The sequence below is a fragment of the Myripristis murdjan genome, chromosome 13, assembly GCF_902150065.1.
Source record: "Myripristis murdjan chromosome 13, fMyrMur1.1, whole genome shotgun sequence".
In the NCBI taxonomy this organism is placed as follows: Eukaryota; Metazoa; Chordata; class Actinopteri; order Holocentriformes; family Holocentridae; genus Myripristis; species Myripristis murdjan.
This window is the reverse complement of record NC_043992.1, coordinates 19,492,413-19,510,227: the sequence shown is the minus strand read 5'-3', so window position 1 is coordinate 19,510,227 and position 17,815 is coordinate 19,492,413. Positions and strand designations below refer to the sequence as shown.

Genomic DNA, 17,815 nt, shown 5'->3' with positions numbered 1-17,815 from the left:
TTCACTAATAAGGCACTAACCCTAATCCTAATGAGAAGTAACTTCCCCTTTAAGACTCTCCCTTGACTTTGTACCTCATAATTATGACTTTATTTATCTCATAATTATGACTTTTTAATCTTATCATTTTGACTTTTTTAAATCTCGTAATTATGACTGTTTACCTCATTATTTTGACTTTTTATCTCATAATTATGACTTACCATGAGGATTTTAATTTTTTCCCCCTTTTCCCACTCCCATAGTATGGAGTGCGAGATAAAAAGTCTTACTTATGAGACCCAAAGGCAAATTTTTGAGATATTAATTGTGCATGGTGCATCCATGTGTAGTCATGACACTGCCCAGATGTCTTCAGCTGCCACATGGGGTTTGTTCTTTCTACAATAGAGCTGTGTCTTGCTTAAAATTATTTCTAGTTTGCATTCACCAAGTAATATCCCATGTGAATCAGCAAGCAAATGAAGAATTCCATCTGTGGTAAAGCCACAGATGAAGTAGTCCTCAGTGTCCTCACAGTCCATCTCAAATTTAACACGACTCACACCAGCAGAACTCATGCCTGACAGCTGCTGCACTTTGAAAGTGTATCTTAATTTCTACATTTTATCTCATAATTTCGACTTTTATCTAGCAATTTTTCCTTTTTTTTTGCCTTTCAGCTTATTACAGTGTACTTGTACTTGTGCAAAATATGAGTAAATGATAAATTAAAATCATTTAATCTTCACAGTATTTACCACGTCGTGTAAGGTGACTGTAAAAGTTTCAACAGTGCATTTTTTTATTGTTAAAATTCTATTGTTTTAAGACTAAAGGTGCAGTAGCCAATAATCATGGGACATGTTTGCATGCATCTCTCTCTCTCTCTCTCTCTCTCTCTCTCTGTGTGTGTGTCTGTGTGTGTGTACACACCCATACCCAAAACAAGCTGAAAAGCAGAACAGTTCAGCAGTTTCTGTCTTGCTGTGGCGAGCCAACATCACCATGGACCTGCAAGCTGTAAGTAAAAAACAAAATAAGATTTTTAAGTTTTACCTGTCACTGACTGCTTTAGCAAGCGGAGCTGTACAACATGCACAAAATATTAAAACTTACATTTTAAAGTTTAATTAACAACCATTTGCGACAATTGAAGTCTGTCTTAGTAAAAAAGGTATTTTTAAATTTCAATTTACAGTATGTTTAAAAACCAATGCATTTGTATTATTAATAAAAACTGTAATCATTTTTAATTAAATAATGCAACATTCACAATACTAAACAGTAAATAGTCTGATGGGTGTACCTGAAAACACAAGAACTATTTAACATAAAACACAGTGAATATTAATAAGGAGTCTAGGTCTTTTGAAACACCTGGTTTAAAACTGATTTAAAACTGGCACTATTCATTACAATGCTATTTCTGACCAATTTTCTGTTTATCCAACAGCCTACACCAGCCATGGATGTCTTTATCTTTGACTATGATTTTGACAATTTTACAATTGACCCTAATTTCACTTTTCCTGAGTTACCTTGGACTTTGACCCCTGAGATTCAACCAATCCAAATCGTGACGCTGATATGCTATGGCCTTGTTTTCCTGCTGGGTGTCCCTGGAAATGGCCTGGTGGTGTGGGTGACGGGATTTCGCATGCCCCGCTCTGTCACTTCCCTGTGGTTCCTTCATCTTTCCCTGGCTGATCTTCTGTGCTGCCTCTCCCTCCCCCTGTTGATGGTTCCTTTAGTCCATGATGACCACTGGCACTTTGGCTCGCTGGCCTGCACGCTGGTCAAAGGTTCCTTCTCCCTGGTGATGTACTGCAGCGTCCTGCTGTTGGTTGTGATCAGTGTGGATCGCTGGTTGCTGGTTGGTCAACCTGTCTGGTGCCAGAACCACAGGCGACCTCGGCAGGCTGCCTGGGTCTGTGCTGGTGTCTGGTGCCTGGCCTTGATCGTCAGCATCCCCCAATTCGTCTACGCCAAAGAGATTGATGCAGGTTATGAGAAGAGGGAGTGTGTGTCTTTGTATACTTACCTGAGTGCCTGGCTTGTCACCTGGTTCCGCTTCCTAGTTGGGTTCCTCCTTCCCTTCCTGGCTATCCTTCTCTGCCATTGGGTGGTGTACAGAAAGGCAGAGAGTGGCATGTCGCGTGGTGCCCGGTCCAAACGCACACTGAGGGTGATCATCGCTGTGATTCTGAGCTTCTTCCTATGTTGGGTCCCGCTGCACATTTTGGATTTCATTGTACTGCTTACCCCTCGGCACTCCCCTCATCGGCCAAGAATTTACCTGGCACACTCGCTCGCCCTCTGCCTGGCATACGTCAACAGCTGCCTCAACCCGCTGCTGTATGTGTGCCTGGGCCGAGGCTTCAAGGACAGCATGACACGCTCTCTGCGCAGCCTGTTCCACTTTGTCACTGAAGAGCCCATGCCCACCAGGAGCGTCACCGACACCAAGAGCACTTCTACTGGAAAGGAGACGACTGCGATCTGATGGTGTAATCACTTCATGTGGCATCACACATATGCTCTGCTCATGTCATTCTTGCAATTTCCATACTTTGGCAGAAGCACCGATTCCCACATAGTTCAAAGAGACTAAGTTTAGTCAGTGTATTTAGCTTAAGTGCAGGGTAGAACTAACTGCTGGTTAGACAAAACGTTCAGAGAAAATATGCTGAGCTACAATGGACTTAAGACAAATCTACCATAACTCAATATCTACTATGTTTCAAGAGCAGAATTGCTCCTGGACTCATTGCTTCCATATTTTGAAAATATTATGTTTTCAGACTTATTTGGCCTACTCATATGGACATTTTAAGCTGTGTTAGCATGGTTGGAAAGCATGAGTCTAGAACTAAGGGTTTACTCTATGTGTAAGACCATGATTATGTTCGCATAAGAACAAAAACTGAAACATCATTTGAAAAATAAACATCAACTGAATAGGGTTGATCAATTAGACTCAACCATCAAATTACGTGCTTCTTCCATGTTTTTTGCCAGTTGAGACAAAATGTCCTAACTTACATCGACCCTCTGCACTTTTGCACAGTATCCCTTTAGGGTTGTTTAAACGTGAGTTTAGAAACATGTAAATGATGAGAAGACTGGGCGCACTGCTATTCTATTTGTTTTTCAAAGGTTTTGGTCCCAAATTGTGTTGGCTAATTGCCTTTTGTGGTTATTGTTGGTGTTTGTGTATTTGACAGTTGTCAGTACGCTATTTCACAACAGGAACTATTGAGTAATTTGCAGGTTATTTCCACTGAAGATTTAGGTATTGTGCAATCAAAGCTGAGCTAAAAATGACTTCTTCTTTTACACTTGTATGCATAAGGATTTTCCGATACTGTGTTTAAAAATTTGTTTTTATAGAAATGAATAATCTATGTATTGTTTTTTGCTTACTGTAATTTAGTGGGAAGAATCACAAAACAGATACTGAGATGACAGGAAATGTAAGGAGTCATAATATTATTTCATGATGATAAGTAACTTTGTGAGTCAATGCTTTTCATTATTATATTTAAGTAAGTAGTCTATTTCAACTTGTGTAAATGCTCTCTTGTTTTTTTTCTCTGCACACATCTTTGCATGTGCATACTGCACAAGCATTCTCACATCAGTGTTTCCCTTGCTCTCCTGCCCTGTCAACACCCTGTGGTGTTGATAGGAGCCATGTGTCTCCTCTCCTCTGTCTAATACACATGCAATACTAGTGCAAATGATGATGAAAAAGTTCCTTTACTGTACCATGGTCTGGAAACACTGGAATATACCCTCTCTCTCTCACTCTCTCTCTCTCTCTCTCTCTCTCTCTCTCTCTCTCTCACACACACACACACACACACACACACACACACACAATGGGGGGTGGAGATGGTGGTGCGGAAGATAGAAACCATATTTTTTTATGTAAAGCATTTTGTAACTTTGTTTTGATACGTGCTCTATGAATAAAGCTATTATTATTGTTATGATTTGTGAAGTCCATTTTAAACATTATGAACACGGAAGGCAGTACTGTTATGATAGTGATAATGCTCCATGAAGTTACCTTACCACAATGCCCTCAGAGGACTGCAAAATCACACCCAAACGCACTCCTTGTAAAGCAAATTTATGTTATTCCTCTTCTTGACCACAAGAGGGAGTTATGCTCTAAAACTTATGCTCAGTGGACCAAATTCATCAAGACGGTGGTCTCATTGTCTGACACTCATTCTATAGTTCATGGTTTCCAAACGTTTTCATATCCAGGACCCCCAGTTTGGCTTTTATTAAGGTACAGAAACCAGTCTGAAGTGGTTTTGTCCCATAGGGACCAGGATATGAAAAGATAATTTGGTTCAAGAGTTAAAATGTTTACATGTCATATGAGCACCAACAAATGGATTCAATGACATACTGTAATGTTAAAATAATCACTCATACATTTTTGTATCATGACAAGTTTTGGGGAATCATAATGAAATTCAAGGTGCATTTTGCAAAACTTCCAAAAGTCAGTGATGACTCAATATATGACAAAAATGTGAAATAAGCTCATAATCAATCAGTGAGTTCAGTGAGTTAGATGATGAGAACCATGTACACTCAACTATCAAATTATTCATTTATTTTATTTTATTATTATTTACATTTTTGCCAGTTTAGTCTCATAGATCCTCACTTCAATTGGTCCTTGGTAATTCTGATTTCTCATGTTGCTTAGAACCACTTGGATGCCCATGAAAAACCCAGGGTGGTCCCCCGACCCCAATGAAAACAGTGCATAAGGCACCTAAGATCATGGTCAAGATCAGCTATTAGGATTATTAATGTCTGTAGGTTTGTCTGTAGCTGAAACAAATAGCATTTCTACTGAATATGTCTGCTAAAGTCCAAGTCCATGATGTGAGAACTCAAAACTTTATATTTGTTTTGGGATTTAGACTGATAACTGAACTGACAGAACCAAAGACAGCACACAACACCCAGTGGACCTGCCTCCAGTTAGTAATATTTATTACAGTATCTGCAGATCATCTGACTAGACCGACTACAATATAAACTGTATTTTCCTAGTTATAGTGAAGTGATAAGGTACCACATTCAAGAGCAAAGGATCTTTATTTACAAACTACATTCATTCCAAACAAGGCCACAGGATGATATTTACATTTTTACAGGTATGAGTAAGTCTGTGTCTCTGTGTTTCTGTGGGTATGTGCATATGTGCATGCATGCATGTATATTGGCTCCTGGCCTCTAAGACCCATTCATCCCTTAAGATGACACACTAACAGTTCAGCTGAGGTCACTGGTTCCTGATCATGGTCAAAAAAGAGGAGAGCAGCTGGCAAACGAAGAGAGGTAGTGGATGATTCACTTCTATATATCTGTTGATTTACCTGGAGAGACAAAACTAAGCAAAATGAAATGAGAAAAATCACTAGGCCCTCTTTCCCTGCTTCTAGATTCTCAATCAATCCATGAATTTTAAGAGTGATGGTGTGCATAATCTAAATGTGTATTTGTATCCTGCTAACCTGTCATATTGTTTGCCATATATCAGTCTTTACACATTGAACGGTCTTTGCTGTTCACTTATAAAATATTAAGAACTGATGACTGTAATGCCATCAAACAAAACAACAGTCTCATGGCATGGCCAGCTAGCTAACTTTACCCAACAAAATGGGTCATGCATATCTACACATTGTAATTCATTATGGCAGTGTATCTGTTAGACCAGAATAATTCCCATTAGTGAAGCATTGGCTGGTTATGAGCTAGGAGATAATATTCAACATAACACTGACATACGATCTCTAGCAGACCTTTAATTATGGCCACCAATTACTGTCACTAAAAAAATAAGCAGAGGTAGGTAGAGTACAAGAACAGAACTGGTCATCAGAGTGAGCACAATGCTGAGAGAATACAATACTGCAGGAAAAGTTAAACTTTTGAAAGAATTTTGACCACCTTCTCATACGGTGGTCATGACTTTGAGGGACCCTGAGCGGAATCTGAGTATCTTCTTTTTGAGAGCATGGGAGGCTTTGATCTTGACAAAGGCCTTGGGTTGTGAGGAGGTGTTGGCAGAGGCCTGTGGTGAGGGGGAGGATGAGGATGAGGAAGAAGCCAGGCGTGGTGGCAGCTGCTGGGGCCACACCAGCCCTCCGCTTTCATCAGAGTCACTGGACAGAGAGCTAGAGGCTGGGGAGTATACCTCGCTCATGCTGGACTCGGACTCTGCAGGAGCAACTCTAGCATACCCTTCTTCTCCCTGACAAAGAGGCGCTCTCTCCGTAAAGTCTGTGTGCCGAGGTTGAGTGTGGTGGTGATGGTAAGTTTGGGGTTGGGAGTGGAGACAAGGATGACCATGACGAGCCCTTCGAGGTGGTCGTCTATGCACTCGCCCAACCTGGGTTTCCCCTTCGTCCTGGCTGAGCTCCAGGTTGGAGCACCAGCGTCGGGTCCCGTTTTTGCCGCTACTGCCAACCTGGACCCCAGTGACTTGGACTTGGTTCTGAACCTGGTCCCTGCGGCCTTGGGGCCTCTCAGTGGTACTGTACCTGCGCTCAGGGAGCCCTCGCTGGCCCAGAAGGCTATTCTCTGACTGGGATCGGCTTGTCTTGCTGTTTGATCTCTTGGAACTCTGTCGCTCATCGTGATTCTTCTTAGAGGCTCTTGATTTGGAGTTGGGCCGGTCAGGAGAGGTGATAGATGGATTCGGTTTGGGTTGCTCTGGGGTATAATGTCTTGGGGACCGCACAGGGGCATGGCAGCCTTGGCCAGGGATATACTGAGCACTGACTAGATTGTGGTTGTGATGAGCAGGGGAGTATGGGAGTCGATAGTGCTGGGGGGACTGGGGTTCACAACAAAGGTCAGGAGCCCCAGCACCACAGTTGGGGTCCAGTGAGGGCAAAGGTTGTGGTAGCCCTCCAGCCAGGGAGTGTGGCCTGGTGTGGGGGTAGGGCAGAGCCAGATAGCAGTCCTCCTCCAAAGATGGGGCCTCTCCTCCACAAGCCTCCCCCTCTAACAGGTCACAACCCCAGCCTTGGCACTCAGGGTTTGGTGAGAGGTCAACTCGGGGCCCAACACAGGGGTCAGGAAGGCGGTGCTCTGTGGTGTGAGAGGGCGTTTTCCTGTGTAGAGTGCTCTGTCCTGAGGTACTGCAATATGGGGGGTCGGGGTTCAGGCTGGTGCGTGGCTGACATGGTCGAGGTGAAAGGGTATGGCGCTGGATAAGACCTAGGATATAAGCCTCTACCCTCAGGGCCTGCTGGTAATCCTGCTCAGTGACCAGATCCTCTGCAGCCTGCTGGTGCCAGGACTGGGTGGCTCCACTGGGCTCCAACTGCCAGGACTCCATCGCTGAACCCTCCTCAGCAATGCCCTCCAAAGGGGGATAGGGGGCAGAAAAGGAGCGCGGCAGAGTGCTGCGTGGAACTGGTGCATCTAGGTCTCCATTCAGCATGAGAGGGTCTCCTAATAATAGAAAACAACACTATGGTAGATAATGGTGCAGCACCACAATTATAATAAATAAAGGATGAATGGGTGCAAAACAGACTTAACTGGAGTGGTTAAATTGAAAACACTGAACTTGAGAAGAAAAATGTAACACTAATAAAAGTAGTATAGCAGATTACTCACATTGCACCTGGCACACACATAATGAGTATGGCATAAATAGTCCCATTTGATTTCTCTTTGCCTTTATTTTGTGTTTGTGAGGCATATTAGTGTGCCGAGATAGCCAAAAAATGACTGTGAAAGTATTGTGAAAACATGGCCATGTTTTTTCACTTCATTTAGACTTAAAAAACAAAAACAAAACAAAACAAAAACATTAAATTAGAGAGGCTAAAGTGTGTCCTGCATCAAGCAGATGTGACTCAAGGTTATTATGCTTAAATTACTCTTTCTTCACCTAAACAGCATATTTGGGCAAAATGAAATAGAGCAGTGCCTTATTGTATCTTGGAAGTTATGTTACTGCTTTAGAGGATGTTTGTGTGACAGGCTAAATCAAGTGTACTTCAAATAATTACTGTTTCTTTCCTGTTGTGCTGCTCATTTTACCTTACCCAGAGACTTTGGCCTGTCGCTGGTAAAGGTCCAAGAAGAGACAGTCTCTGTGGGCTCAGTGGAACAAGACCTTCCTTTTGGAGACTGGCCCTCACTTGACTCATAGAAGCCTGGGGAAATATATAAACACACACACACAAAGAGGGAGAGAGAGAGAGAGAGAGAGAGAGAGAGAGAGAGAGAGAGAGAGAGAGAGAGAGAGAGAGAGAGAGAGAGAGAGAGAGAGAGATGAGGAGATATGAGATGATGATCTCACTAATTATATCTCAATGTTCTTTCCAGTTTCAGGTCTCTAAAAATATATGTTGCTTGCTGCACTTGGCTGAAAACTTTTTTTTTTTTTTTTTTTTCTCAGTGACCCCGTGCTTTCCACAAATAGAGCAAAAAGTACAAACCTTACCAATTGGAGCATGAACAAACATATGGGTGAAAACAAATAAAACATCAACCTCATTATAAGCATTTTCAAAACCACACAAAAAAGATATTTTACAATATACCTGCAAAAAACACATTTTTTGCAGAAAATGTGCTCCGTAGATATATTTAAATTAAATTAAAGACACAGTGTAAATTAAAAAAAAGAAAAAATTACATGCATGTCAGAGCTATGATGTAAACAAGGGCCAAAACTAAGGGAGTACCAGAGCTTGGTCGACTGTCCCCGGTGTCCCCTTGGGCTCCGTCATAGCAGCCATCGTCAGTGTCTATCCTTAGCTCTCCCACCTGCTGCTCCAGCGCCTGCATCAGCCCCCAGGGGGAGTTCTGGAGGGCGCTCTGAAACACACAAACACACACAAAAACAATGAATGTCTCTAATATTTCTCAGTGCCTGCATTTGATTGCAGTGTGGAGAAATAATTTGATATCAGAGGTAATAATCATCAGTGAATTCAGCTACGACACAAAACGTTCAGACATTTTTCACAAACAAATTATTGGTTCACTATCATGCCCCCAAAAGAGGCATCTCCTTGCTTGATGCTCTAGCTGCACACCAGATCTTTTTTTTGTATGGTTAAGTCTGATGGAGACTGTATTCATTTCTTTATGTATTTATTAGTTGTAGATAAGCTTGCAAACTTATACAGCAGTGTTCTGTTTTGTGCATAGATTACATTTGAGTTCTTTATTTCCAAAACACCATAAATCCATTTTGGGACCAAAGGAATTTTCCTTATCATCATCATTCAGTGTGTCTAAAATAGGAAAGTACTCATCATGTATAAATATCATTTTGTCAAGCAATGACTTAAGCTACACTATATTACCAAAAGTATTCGCTCACCTGCCTTTACTCATACTATGAACTGAAGTGCCATCCCATTCCTAACCCATAGAGTTCAATATGATGTCGGTCCACCTTTTGCAGCTATTACAGCTTCAACTCTTCTGGGAAGACTGTCCACAAGGTTGAGGAGAGTGTTTATAGGAATTTTTGACCATTCTTCCAAAAGCGCATTGGTGAGGTCACACACTGATGTTGGTCGAGAAGGCCTGGCTCTCAGTCTCCGCTCTAATTCATCCCAAAGGTGTTCTAACGGGTTCAGGTCAGGACTCTGTGCAGGCCAGTCAAGTTCATCCACACCAGACTCTGTCATCCATGTCTTTATGGACCTTGCTTTGTGCACTGGTGCACAGTCATGTTGGAAGAGGAAGGGGCCCGCTCCAAACTGTTCCCACAAGGTTGGGAGCATGGAATTGTCCAAAATGTTTTGGTATCCTGAAGCATTCAAAGTTCCTTTCACTGGAACTAAGGGGCCAAGCCCAGCTCCTGAAAAACAACCCCACACCATAATTCCTCCTCCACCAAATTTCACAGTTGGCACAATGCAGTCTGAAATGTACCGTTCTCCTGGCAACCTCCAAACCCAGACTCGTCCATCAGATTGCCAGATGGAAAAGCGTGATTCATCACTCCAGAGAACGCGTCTCCACTGCTCTAGAGGCCAGTGGCGGCGTGCTTTACACCATTGCATCCGATGCTTTGCATTGCACTTGGTGATGTGTGGCTTGGCTGCAGCTGCTCGGCCATGGAAACCCATTCCATGAAGCTCTCTGCGTACTGTACTTGGGCTAATCTGAAGGTCACATGAAGTTTGTAGCTCTGTAGCAATTGACTGTGCAGAAAGTCGGCGACCTCTTTGCACTATGCGCTTCAGCATCCGCTGACCCCTCTCCGTCACTTTACGTGGCCTACCACTTCGTGGCTGAGTTGCTGTTGTTCCCAAACGCTTCCATTTTGTTATAATAGAGCTGACAGTTGACTGTGGAATATTTAGGAGCGAGGAAATTTCACGACTGGATTTGTTGCACAGGTGGCATCCTATGACAGTTCCACGCTGGAATTCACTGAGCTCCTGAGAGCGGCCCATTCTTTCACAAATGTCTTGTTTCACAGTCTGCATGCCTGAGTGCTTGATTTTATACACCTGTAGCCAGGCCAAGTGATTAGGACACCTGATTCTGATCATTTGAATGGGTGAGCGAATACTTTTGGTAATATAGTGTACTTACAATCTTAAAAAAATAAAGCATTTATTTTAATTTAGTTTGATTATTTCATTTTAGAACAAAACCATTAATCATTATCGTGTTGTATGTTGACCCATGGAAGAAACCAGTGTTTCACCTAATAGGGATAAAAACTGACAAAATGTTTAAATGCAGGATGTCGGAAAAAAACAAAAAAAAAAACAAAACAAAACAAAAAAAAAAAACAAAAAAAAAACACCTGAAATGCAGTTTCTTCTTCACTGGACTGTACAACAATAGACTTTCCAGAAAATTTGACGGTGAGTGTCATAGGTCATTGCTGTCTGTGGAACAGGACAGGAGCGCATCTGAGCACATGCTCCATATCTGTTGTCAGGCCTCTTACGTAAGGAAACTGCAAAAGGAGGCAGTCAGCTGGAATATGAATAATTCACTGCTCTGGGAAGTGAGTCGAGGTGTTCTTTCATGTGGATGCAGGAACACACACACACACACATGCTATCAAGATGTACAGATGTATTTGTTGCCTCATACAGCCCAGATACAAGCACACAATTAGAGAATAGATGGCCACAAAGAACACGCCCACACACCCAAAAACACATACACACACACACAAACTGACCCATGTGTTCGCTCGTCATACACCACTGAGTAAGACAATGAAATCAGACATGCTAGTTCAGTGAGCCAGACAATTTCCGCCTGTCTCATGTCGAGGTCATATGACGAACACACTTACATTGGTTGTGGGAGAAATTTGCCTTTGGGGCTTTTTGCAAGAAAGCCTCTCTATTTCTGCAAGAGAGTCTTTCTAAGGTTTAGGGTTAGGGTTGCAGTTAGGGTTTGGGTTAGACAGCCCTACTGTCAGAAAGCCCTGAAGACAAACTTCTCCCATGTGCACTTACTTCAGCAGACACTTGCATGCAAGCTTATCTCCATGGATTAGGACATACACATATAAGTGCATGCACATATACGCGCGCACGCGCACACACACACACACACACACACACACACACACACACACACACACACACACACACACACACACACACACACACATTTCAATTTGTCAGACTTGGTCCTGCAGACACTTGAGGCTCATTAAGGGACTTCATTACCGAAGATGGAGCATGTTCTCATAATGAGGTGACATTTTCTACATTACAAACCTTCGATGATGAAGAACCTGTCAGACAACTGCTACAAGCTGTCTCCACCCTGTCTGTTTATGTGTGTGTCTGCACTAATATGCACTCCTTGTACCAAAAGACGTGTGAGTGTAAACACACTGCCAATAGTATGTGAAACAATCAGAAATTACCGAATAGTACAGCCTGTTATGTTGGTGAACTCTCATTTTTAACAAGCCAAAGGATCAGTGCAATACCAAAAACAATTTACCGATGGTAAAAATTCACACAAGGTTAGCTAGCACCTCTGGAGTATTCCTTACAATGCAGGAGGGTCTGGTAGAGAAAGAAAATGGCCTGTAACTGAAGACTCATAGGTTTGATTATTATAACACCCAGATCGCCCATGTTACCAAAGTGTTTTAAAGCGAAATCCTTGCATATTCCAGGGACACGACCTCGGCCTGCCCCTGTCATCTGACCCTTCATGAAATGACTCATGTCAGTGCCTCTCAGCGTTATATGTGAAAAAAACAAAACAAAACAAAAAAACGGTATCTAACCAAATTATGTAATATGTAGAGCGAAAAATTCCTCAGGAAAACGGTTAAATAAGTGTGGATCCCTCAGAGTGGTCTTTTGGCCACTGAAGCAGTCACTGCTTGAGCTCAGATTCCTTTGTCTACTCGACTAATGTGGTGATAATGCAGAGGCTGTTGAGGGGCAATTGACCCAAGCCAACCTATGCTTCCCACACAACCTATTTACACAAAAACATTGTGATTTCTTTTGTCTTGTTTAGTGCGCTTATTGTCTTCCTGCAAACAAAGCATTAGATCACTACATCAATACTAGTTTGTATAGGAGAGAGGGAGAGAGTGGGGAGTGTAGCCCTTGCCTCTAATGTGAGCTAAAGAAATTGCTGTGTGAGGGGAAGACCATTGGAAATCAATTCATCAATGATGCATTTTCACACAATCGACTGTTTGCCTCCTCATTCAAACCGTGCACACACACAATGCATGTACACACACACTGTGGGCCCTGTGGTGCTAGTCATTAAAACATAATGACACAGAAAATAAACAAAGCTTTGTGGACAGACAAACCAGACCAATTCTGTCTTGAGGCATAACACAACATAACCTCAACTATTGTGGCATTTCATGGCGTGGTCTGTGACTATGTTCCATTATTAATGGTCTCACCCTGATTCACTGACACCCTGCACACTGTATCATTACTGGTTTACTGCATCCTCTGCCCCAGGCTAGTGGGGGGATGGGGGAGACAGATGAGGTGGCGCAGCCAGCAGCACCTAATGATTAAGCTGTTATACACCAGGCATACAAAATTCTAGGAGGACCACCGGCTCTTTCTGTGTAACAGACCCAGTAGGTCAGACTAGGGGAACGCTATGACCCTGTACTGATTGACCACACTTATCTACTCAACCATTGAGAGGAAATGCAGATTAAAAGCTGAGGACAGGTTGAGGAAGGGATTTCAAGCCAAGAGACAAATGAGGCATTGATCAAACTCAGCATTAGGAGAACTGGTCCTTGTATTTTACGATGCACAGCTCTGCTCTGATGTCATCCGAAGCTGCATGCATACATAAATCATCCACCCACTGCTAATCCAAATGAATTATTTTCTCTGATTCAGAGACCTGCACCAGCATGGATATTTAACGTAAAAGAAACCTTAAAATATGTTCACATTTTAGAGCATGTAATTCATATTTTCCTGATTAATAAGGTATTATTCCACCTACCTGCCGCCCATCCATTATTAACCAGAATGTTAATTTTTATGACCCGGTCCGCCCAATCTGGAGATTAGGCCTATCCGCCTTGCCTGCAGATATAACGGCAATCCTGCAATAACCATTACGGACGATATAATTTTGCCCTCCCTAGTTTTCTGTGGGCCAGAAAACATTTTTAACATTATATGGACCAACTGGTGTAAGCTCCCCTGCCTCCAGCTCCAGATAATTCTGATAGCTCCATCCCTGGAAAAGGTCATATAGTCCTTTCAATAATTAATTATATTAATAGGATATTTATGTTTGGAAGGGATCGGGATAGTCCATGGTGGTGGAATTGGGGTACTCTTGTTTACATGTGTGTTCATATGTGTGTAGGGTGCATAGTATATTTTGGTGCATATGCACAAAACACAGCGGGGAATATATGTACCAGGATCAACACTTTGACACAGCATTGATCCATTTAATGTATTTAACACTTGTATGTTATGACTTGCAGTTAAAACTAATAAAAATTTATTTTGAAAGACACTATATGGATGAGTGCTGGTGTCAAAAAGAACTTATAATGGACCTTTCAACCAGGGTTATGGAGCAATAGAGCAGGGACATACACAGCTATGGAACAGGGCACACAAGGCATGCAGGCACACCACTGGACCCTCTATAATTAAAGCAGTGTTGTGACTGGCTCCAAAGAGAGAGGGCTGTGGGAGGCCAGAAACCGCCACATGTACACACACACACACACACATACACACACACACCCTGCCCCTGACTCCACTGCTTCACTGAGCCTCTGATCCCTTATTTCTTTACACACACACTCATGCACACACAGATTTTAAATGCTTTATTTGATAAAGCTAAATTAAATTTTAATGTTTAAGATTCAAACTGTACAGAAGATTAACATGCACATATGCATGCATGTGCACACTCTTGCTGTGTTTACATAACCATATAACAGTGAATGGCGTTCATTAGCATGCTCTTACTCCGTCCTACGTGCACAGTCTCTCGTAGGCAGGCCAGCAGGCTGTGCTGGTTGTGAATGAAGTCTCTGCAGAGAGAACTGCCCCAGTCTGTGTTCATGTGACTAAACAGCTGCATGTGTCGAGTGACAACAGCTCTGGGTGCAGCTTGTTTAAGACTGTGTGTGTGTGGATCCATATTTTGTCATATGTTCTTTTGCCTAATGTATGTATATGCATAGATGTTGTATGAATACATCTGTATGTTGTGTGTGTGTGTGTGTGTGTGTGTGTGTGTATACGATCCAACAAAGGAATGGAAAGCATCATCTTTTCAGTGATCAGTCTCTGTTGAGCAGGCTCACCGCTCTACTCTAACTAATAATGTGGCACTGTGTTAACACAGGAACACACACACAATGTAACACATGCATTGACAAGCTGAACCACAAACCCTTTGGCTGGGCAATCCAGTCAATAAGGATGCAAAGCAAAAGCACAAACTGCATTTATAATGTGGATGAGAAAAGAACATTTAAGGATACTAAAAGCATCAACTCTCTCTCTCTCTCTCTCTCTCTCTCTCTCTCTCTCTCTCTCTCTCTCACACACACACACACACATACACATGCAAACACATGCACACACGTGCACAAACATACACATACACACACTCATACACAATTCATATAAGCTTGCTCACTCTATCCAAACACACACAGCAGGGTGGCTGAGTGAGGTCAGAGCCTTGTGCTTTCCCAGCTGCTGTCTGGCGTCCCACGGCTGTCAACACCTCAGCCACCACAGACTGTATAGAAGAGAAAAGGCTCCAGCCCCGGCCTGTCTGGGGCCATGGTCAAGGGAAATGGAGAAACTAAACACACACACACACACACACACACAGGTGGATATACATTTCTCCTGATTTACTTGATCTCTCTCTCTGTCACACACACACACGTGCACGCGCGCGCGCGCACACACACACACACACACACACACACACACACACACACACACACACACACTCACACAAGTGGCTGGATACCAACAAATTTCTTCTGATTTACTTGATCTCTCTCTCTCTCTCTCTCTCTCTCTCACACACACACACACACACACACACACACACACTCACTCACTACATGGGTCTCATGGGTCAGTTGTTTCTGTGTCACACCCCAAGCTATACATTGTGAAGACTTTAACCTACATGGAAGATGAGGCTGGGGATTTGGCTTGGACGCATATGGTGACCTAGCTGATATTTTAGAGGCTCAATTTTGAGGCTTCAATTAGAGTCATGTCGGGCAAATCTCCACGCAACTATCTCCAAGGAATTTCCTGTGTAATTACTTACACGCCTGACTAAGCATTGCAGTTAATAAACATCGATCCAGTGACGGGTTTCTCTGAAAATGAAAACGGGAAAATGTGCGGCCTGTCGGGAAAACATGTCAGGAGTTGACTGGCCTTGGAAATAACTCTTTCCAGTCGGTGAAAACGTGGAACCAGGCTCAAAGGCATTGACAGCTCTCTGGTTGGTATGGCACATTGGGAACAGGGCCAAACTGCTTCCTAATTTTTTTTTTTTTTTTTTTCCAAATGTGTCTTTCAAATGTCTGAATCTTCAGTCCCTGACATAATTATAAAAAGCTATTTAAGCAGAGGCATAGTGTCCATATCTTGCCATACCAAGTGACACAAGGAGACCGCCGCGCCTTGTTCCGCTCACGGCGCAGCACCGGGGGCCTCGGGATCATTAGTATTCAGCTCCATATGCGCCTATTGTTAGGGCCCCGGCAGAGGAGAGGGAGGGAGGGAGGAGAAAGGGAGATGAGAGGAGTGGGAGGCGGTTGATTTAATTTCTTTTTCACCCTCTTTCATAATGGTTTTCTGTTCAAGCCATGGTGAGACAGCTAGTGGACTGCTCAAAAGCAGCCTGAAAGCAACGAAAAAAAAAATCCTGAGGTTATTCCTCCCTTCCTCATTGGAGCAATTACGTGGAGAAGAAAATTATCTACAATGAATACAAAAAGTATAGAGTATAGAAAACAATATTTACAATGACGAGGAAGGATGAGTATGGGTCTGCTTCCACGGTCAGTCGTGCGTAAAAGTTTCCATGGGAGAGAAGCTCTTTCAGCTCTGATGTCATAGAAAAAAAATCTTTATGGATCTCGTGTTAATTGTGATATCTTATAATCAGTGGGACAATAACTCCCAACAGAAAATTTCTTAACTTATAGTATTCACTCTGTCGCCACTTTCCCCACAATTCAAGAGCCACCACATTCACAATGAGCCCCAACTCATCACTTATGAGGGGAAATAATTTTGACTTAAAGATGCAAGGTAATCTAAACGCCAGACATTATCAAAACGAATAATTCATCCCGTTATGATCCCGAGAGAGCATCAATAAGAGCTTGTTAAGTAGTAAAACCTATAAAAGATCATGATCAGGGAACAATGGGCCATTAAATAGTAGGCCTATACCACAAACGGCGGGTGCTCCACCCCCTGATTTCGTTACCCACAGGCATAAATCTCAGCCCAAAGGATGGAAACCCATTACATCCTTTCAGACAGAGACCCAATTAATCAACTTGAGTAACTTTTTTTGCAGATTAAGGGTCGCTTGACACAAAAGGCGCACCCCAAACCGAGGGCCCCTCCAACGTTTAAGCTGGGAAAAAATGAATGCACATTATATTTTGTATATTATTCAGAATATATTGGACGTGGAGTAAAATGGAGCGTCACATAGTGTATTATGCTGTGCGCCGACATCGGAGTCCATGCATGCGACAGAAAACACTAAGAGAAACCAAGCAGTGAAACTTCTTACCAGCTGACGTCTCAATGTCAAGTTTTCCTGCCCCCAGCTGCTAAAACACGACAGCTCGCATCTGGAGCTGCTCTGGGGCAGAGGGTCTCCCAGAGCCAGCGCCCCCAGGACCAGGCACTCCTGCCTCTGCTTGCGGAGCTCCAGCTCACATAGCCCGGCCAGACTTGCCTCCAGGCGGTCCTTGGTCCGACTGCGCTCCACAGTCACTGGGAACGAGAACGCACGGTGCATGCCCCCCCAAATCCCAGCCTCTGCAGGGATAAGAAGAAAAAGAAAAGAAAAGAGCAATCCTTAGCTGCTATTTCTGGAGGGGTTAAGATTTATGGCTGCACACGCATGCTATATACAGCCATGCTGCGTCCCATTTGGTGTGATAGTATGGTTGCCTTTGAGAAGCATGGTTTCCCTCAGAACATCTATGCGCTATACATTTTCTATTTCGCAGCTGTCAAACACCGCAAGGAGCTCCGCCCTCCGCGAACAGCCACGACGAGAAAGTGGG

General features: G+C 43.0%; 2 protein-coding genes across 2 annotated transcripts; one reads left to right on the top strand and one right to left on the bottom strand.

Annotated features, from left to right (window-relative positions):
• Positions 1 to 972: 972 nt before the first annotated feature.
• On the top strand, positions 973 to 3,427 carry c5ar1 (complement C5a receptor 1). The gene is made up of 2 exons (XM_030067081.1): positions 973 to 1,002; positions 1,436 to 3,427. The coding sequence occupies exons 1-2, from the start codon at positions 988 to 990 to the stop codon at positions 2,483 to 2,485; spliced, it is 1,065 nt and encodes a 354-aa protein (XP_029922941.1). The 5' UTR covers positions 973 to 987; the 3' UTR covers positions 2,486 to 3,427.
• A 1,663-nt stretch (positions 3,428 to 5,090) lies between these two features.
• On the bottom strand, positions 5,091 to 17,544 carry dact3b (dishevelled-binding antagonist of beta-catenin 3b). The gene is made up of 4 exons (XM_030067127.1): positions 17,314 to 17,544; positions 8,727 to 8,859; positions 8,082 to 8,192; positions 5,091 to 7,479 (listed from the first exon to the last, which is right to left on the bottom strand). Exons 1-4 carry the CDS (start codon positions 17,542 to 17,544, stop codon positions 5,972 to 5,974), a joined length of 1,983 nt encoding a protein of 660 aa, XP_029922987.1. The 3' UTR covers positions 5,091 to 5,971.
• Between the last annotated feature and the right edge of the window lie 271 nt (positions 17,545 to 17,815).

What these genes read in the sequence shown, in the direction of transcription:
- dact3b (XM_030067127.1), bottom strand. Translation starts at nt 17,544, where the DNA reads ATGCACCGTGCGTTCTCGTTCCCAGTGACTGTGGAGCGCAGTCGGACC. An exon ending in TGACATTGAGACGTCAGCTG is followed by an intron (nt 8,860 to 17,313) that starts GTAAGAAGTTTC and finishes TGTGTGTTTCAG; the next exon opens with AGCGCCCTCCAGAACTCCCC. An exon ending in CGACAGGCCAAAGTCTCTGG is followed by an intron (nt 7,480 to 8,081) that starts GTAAGGTAAAAT and finishes TTCTATTATTAG; the next exon opens with GAGACCCTCTCATGCTGAAT.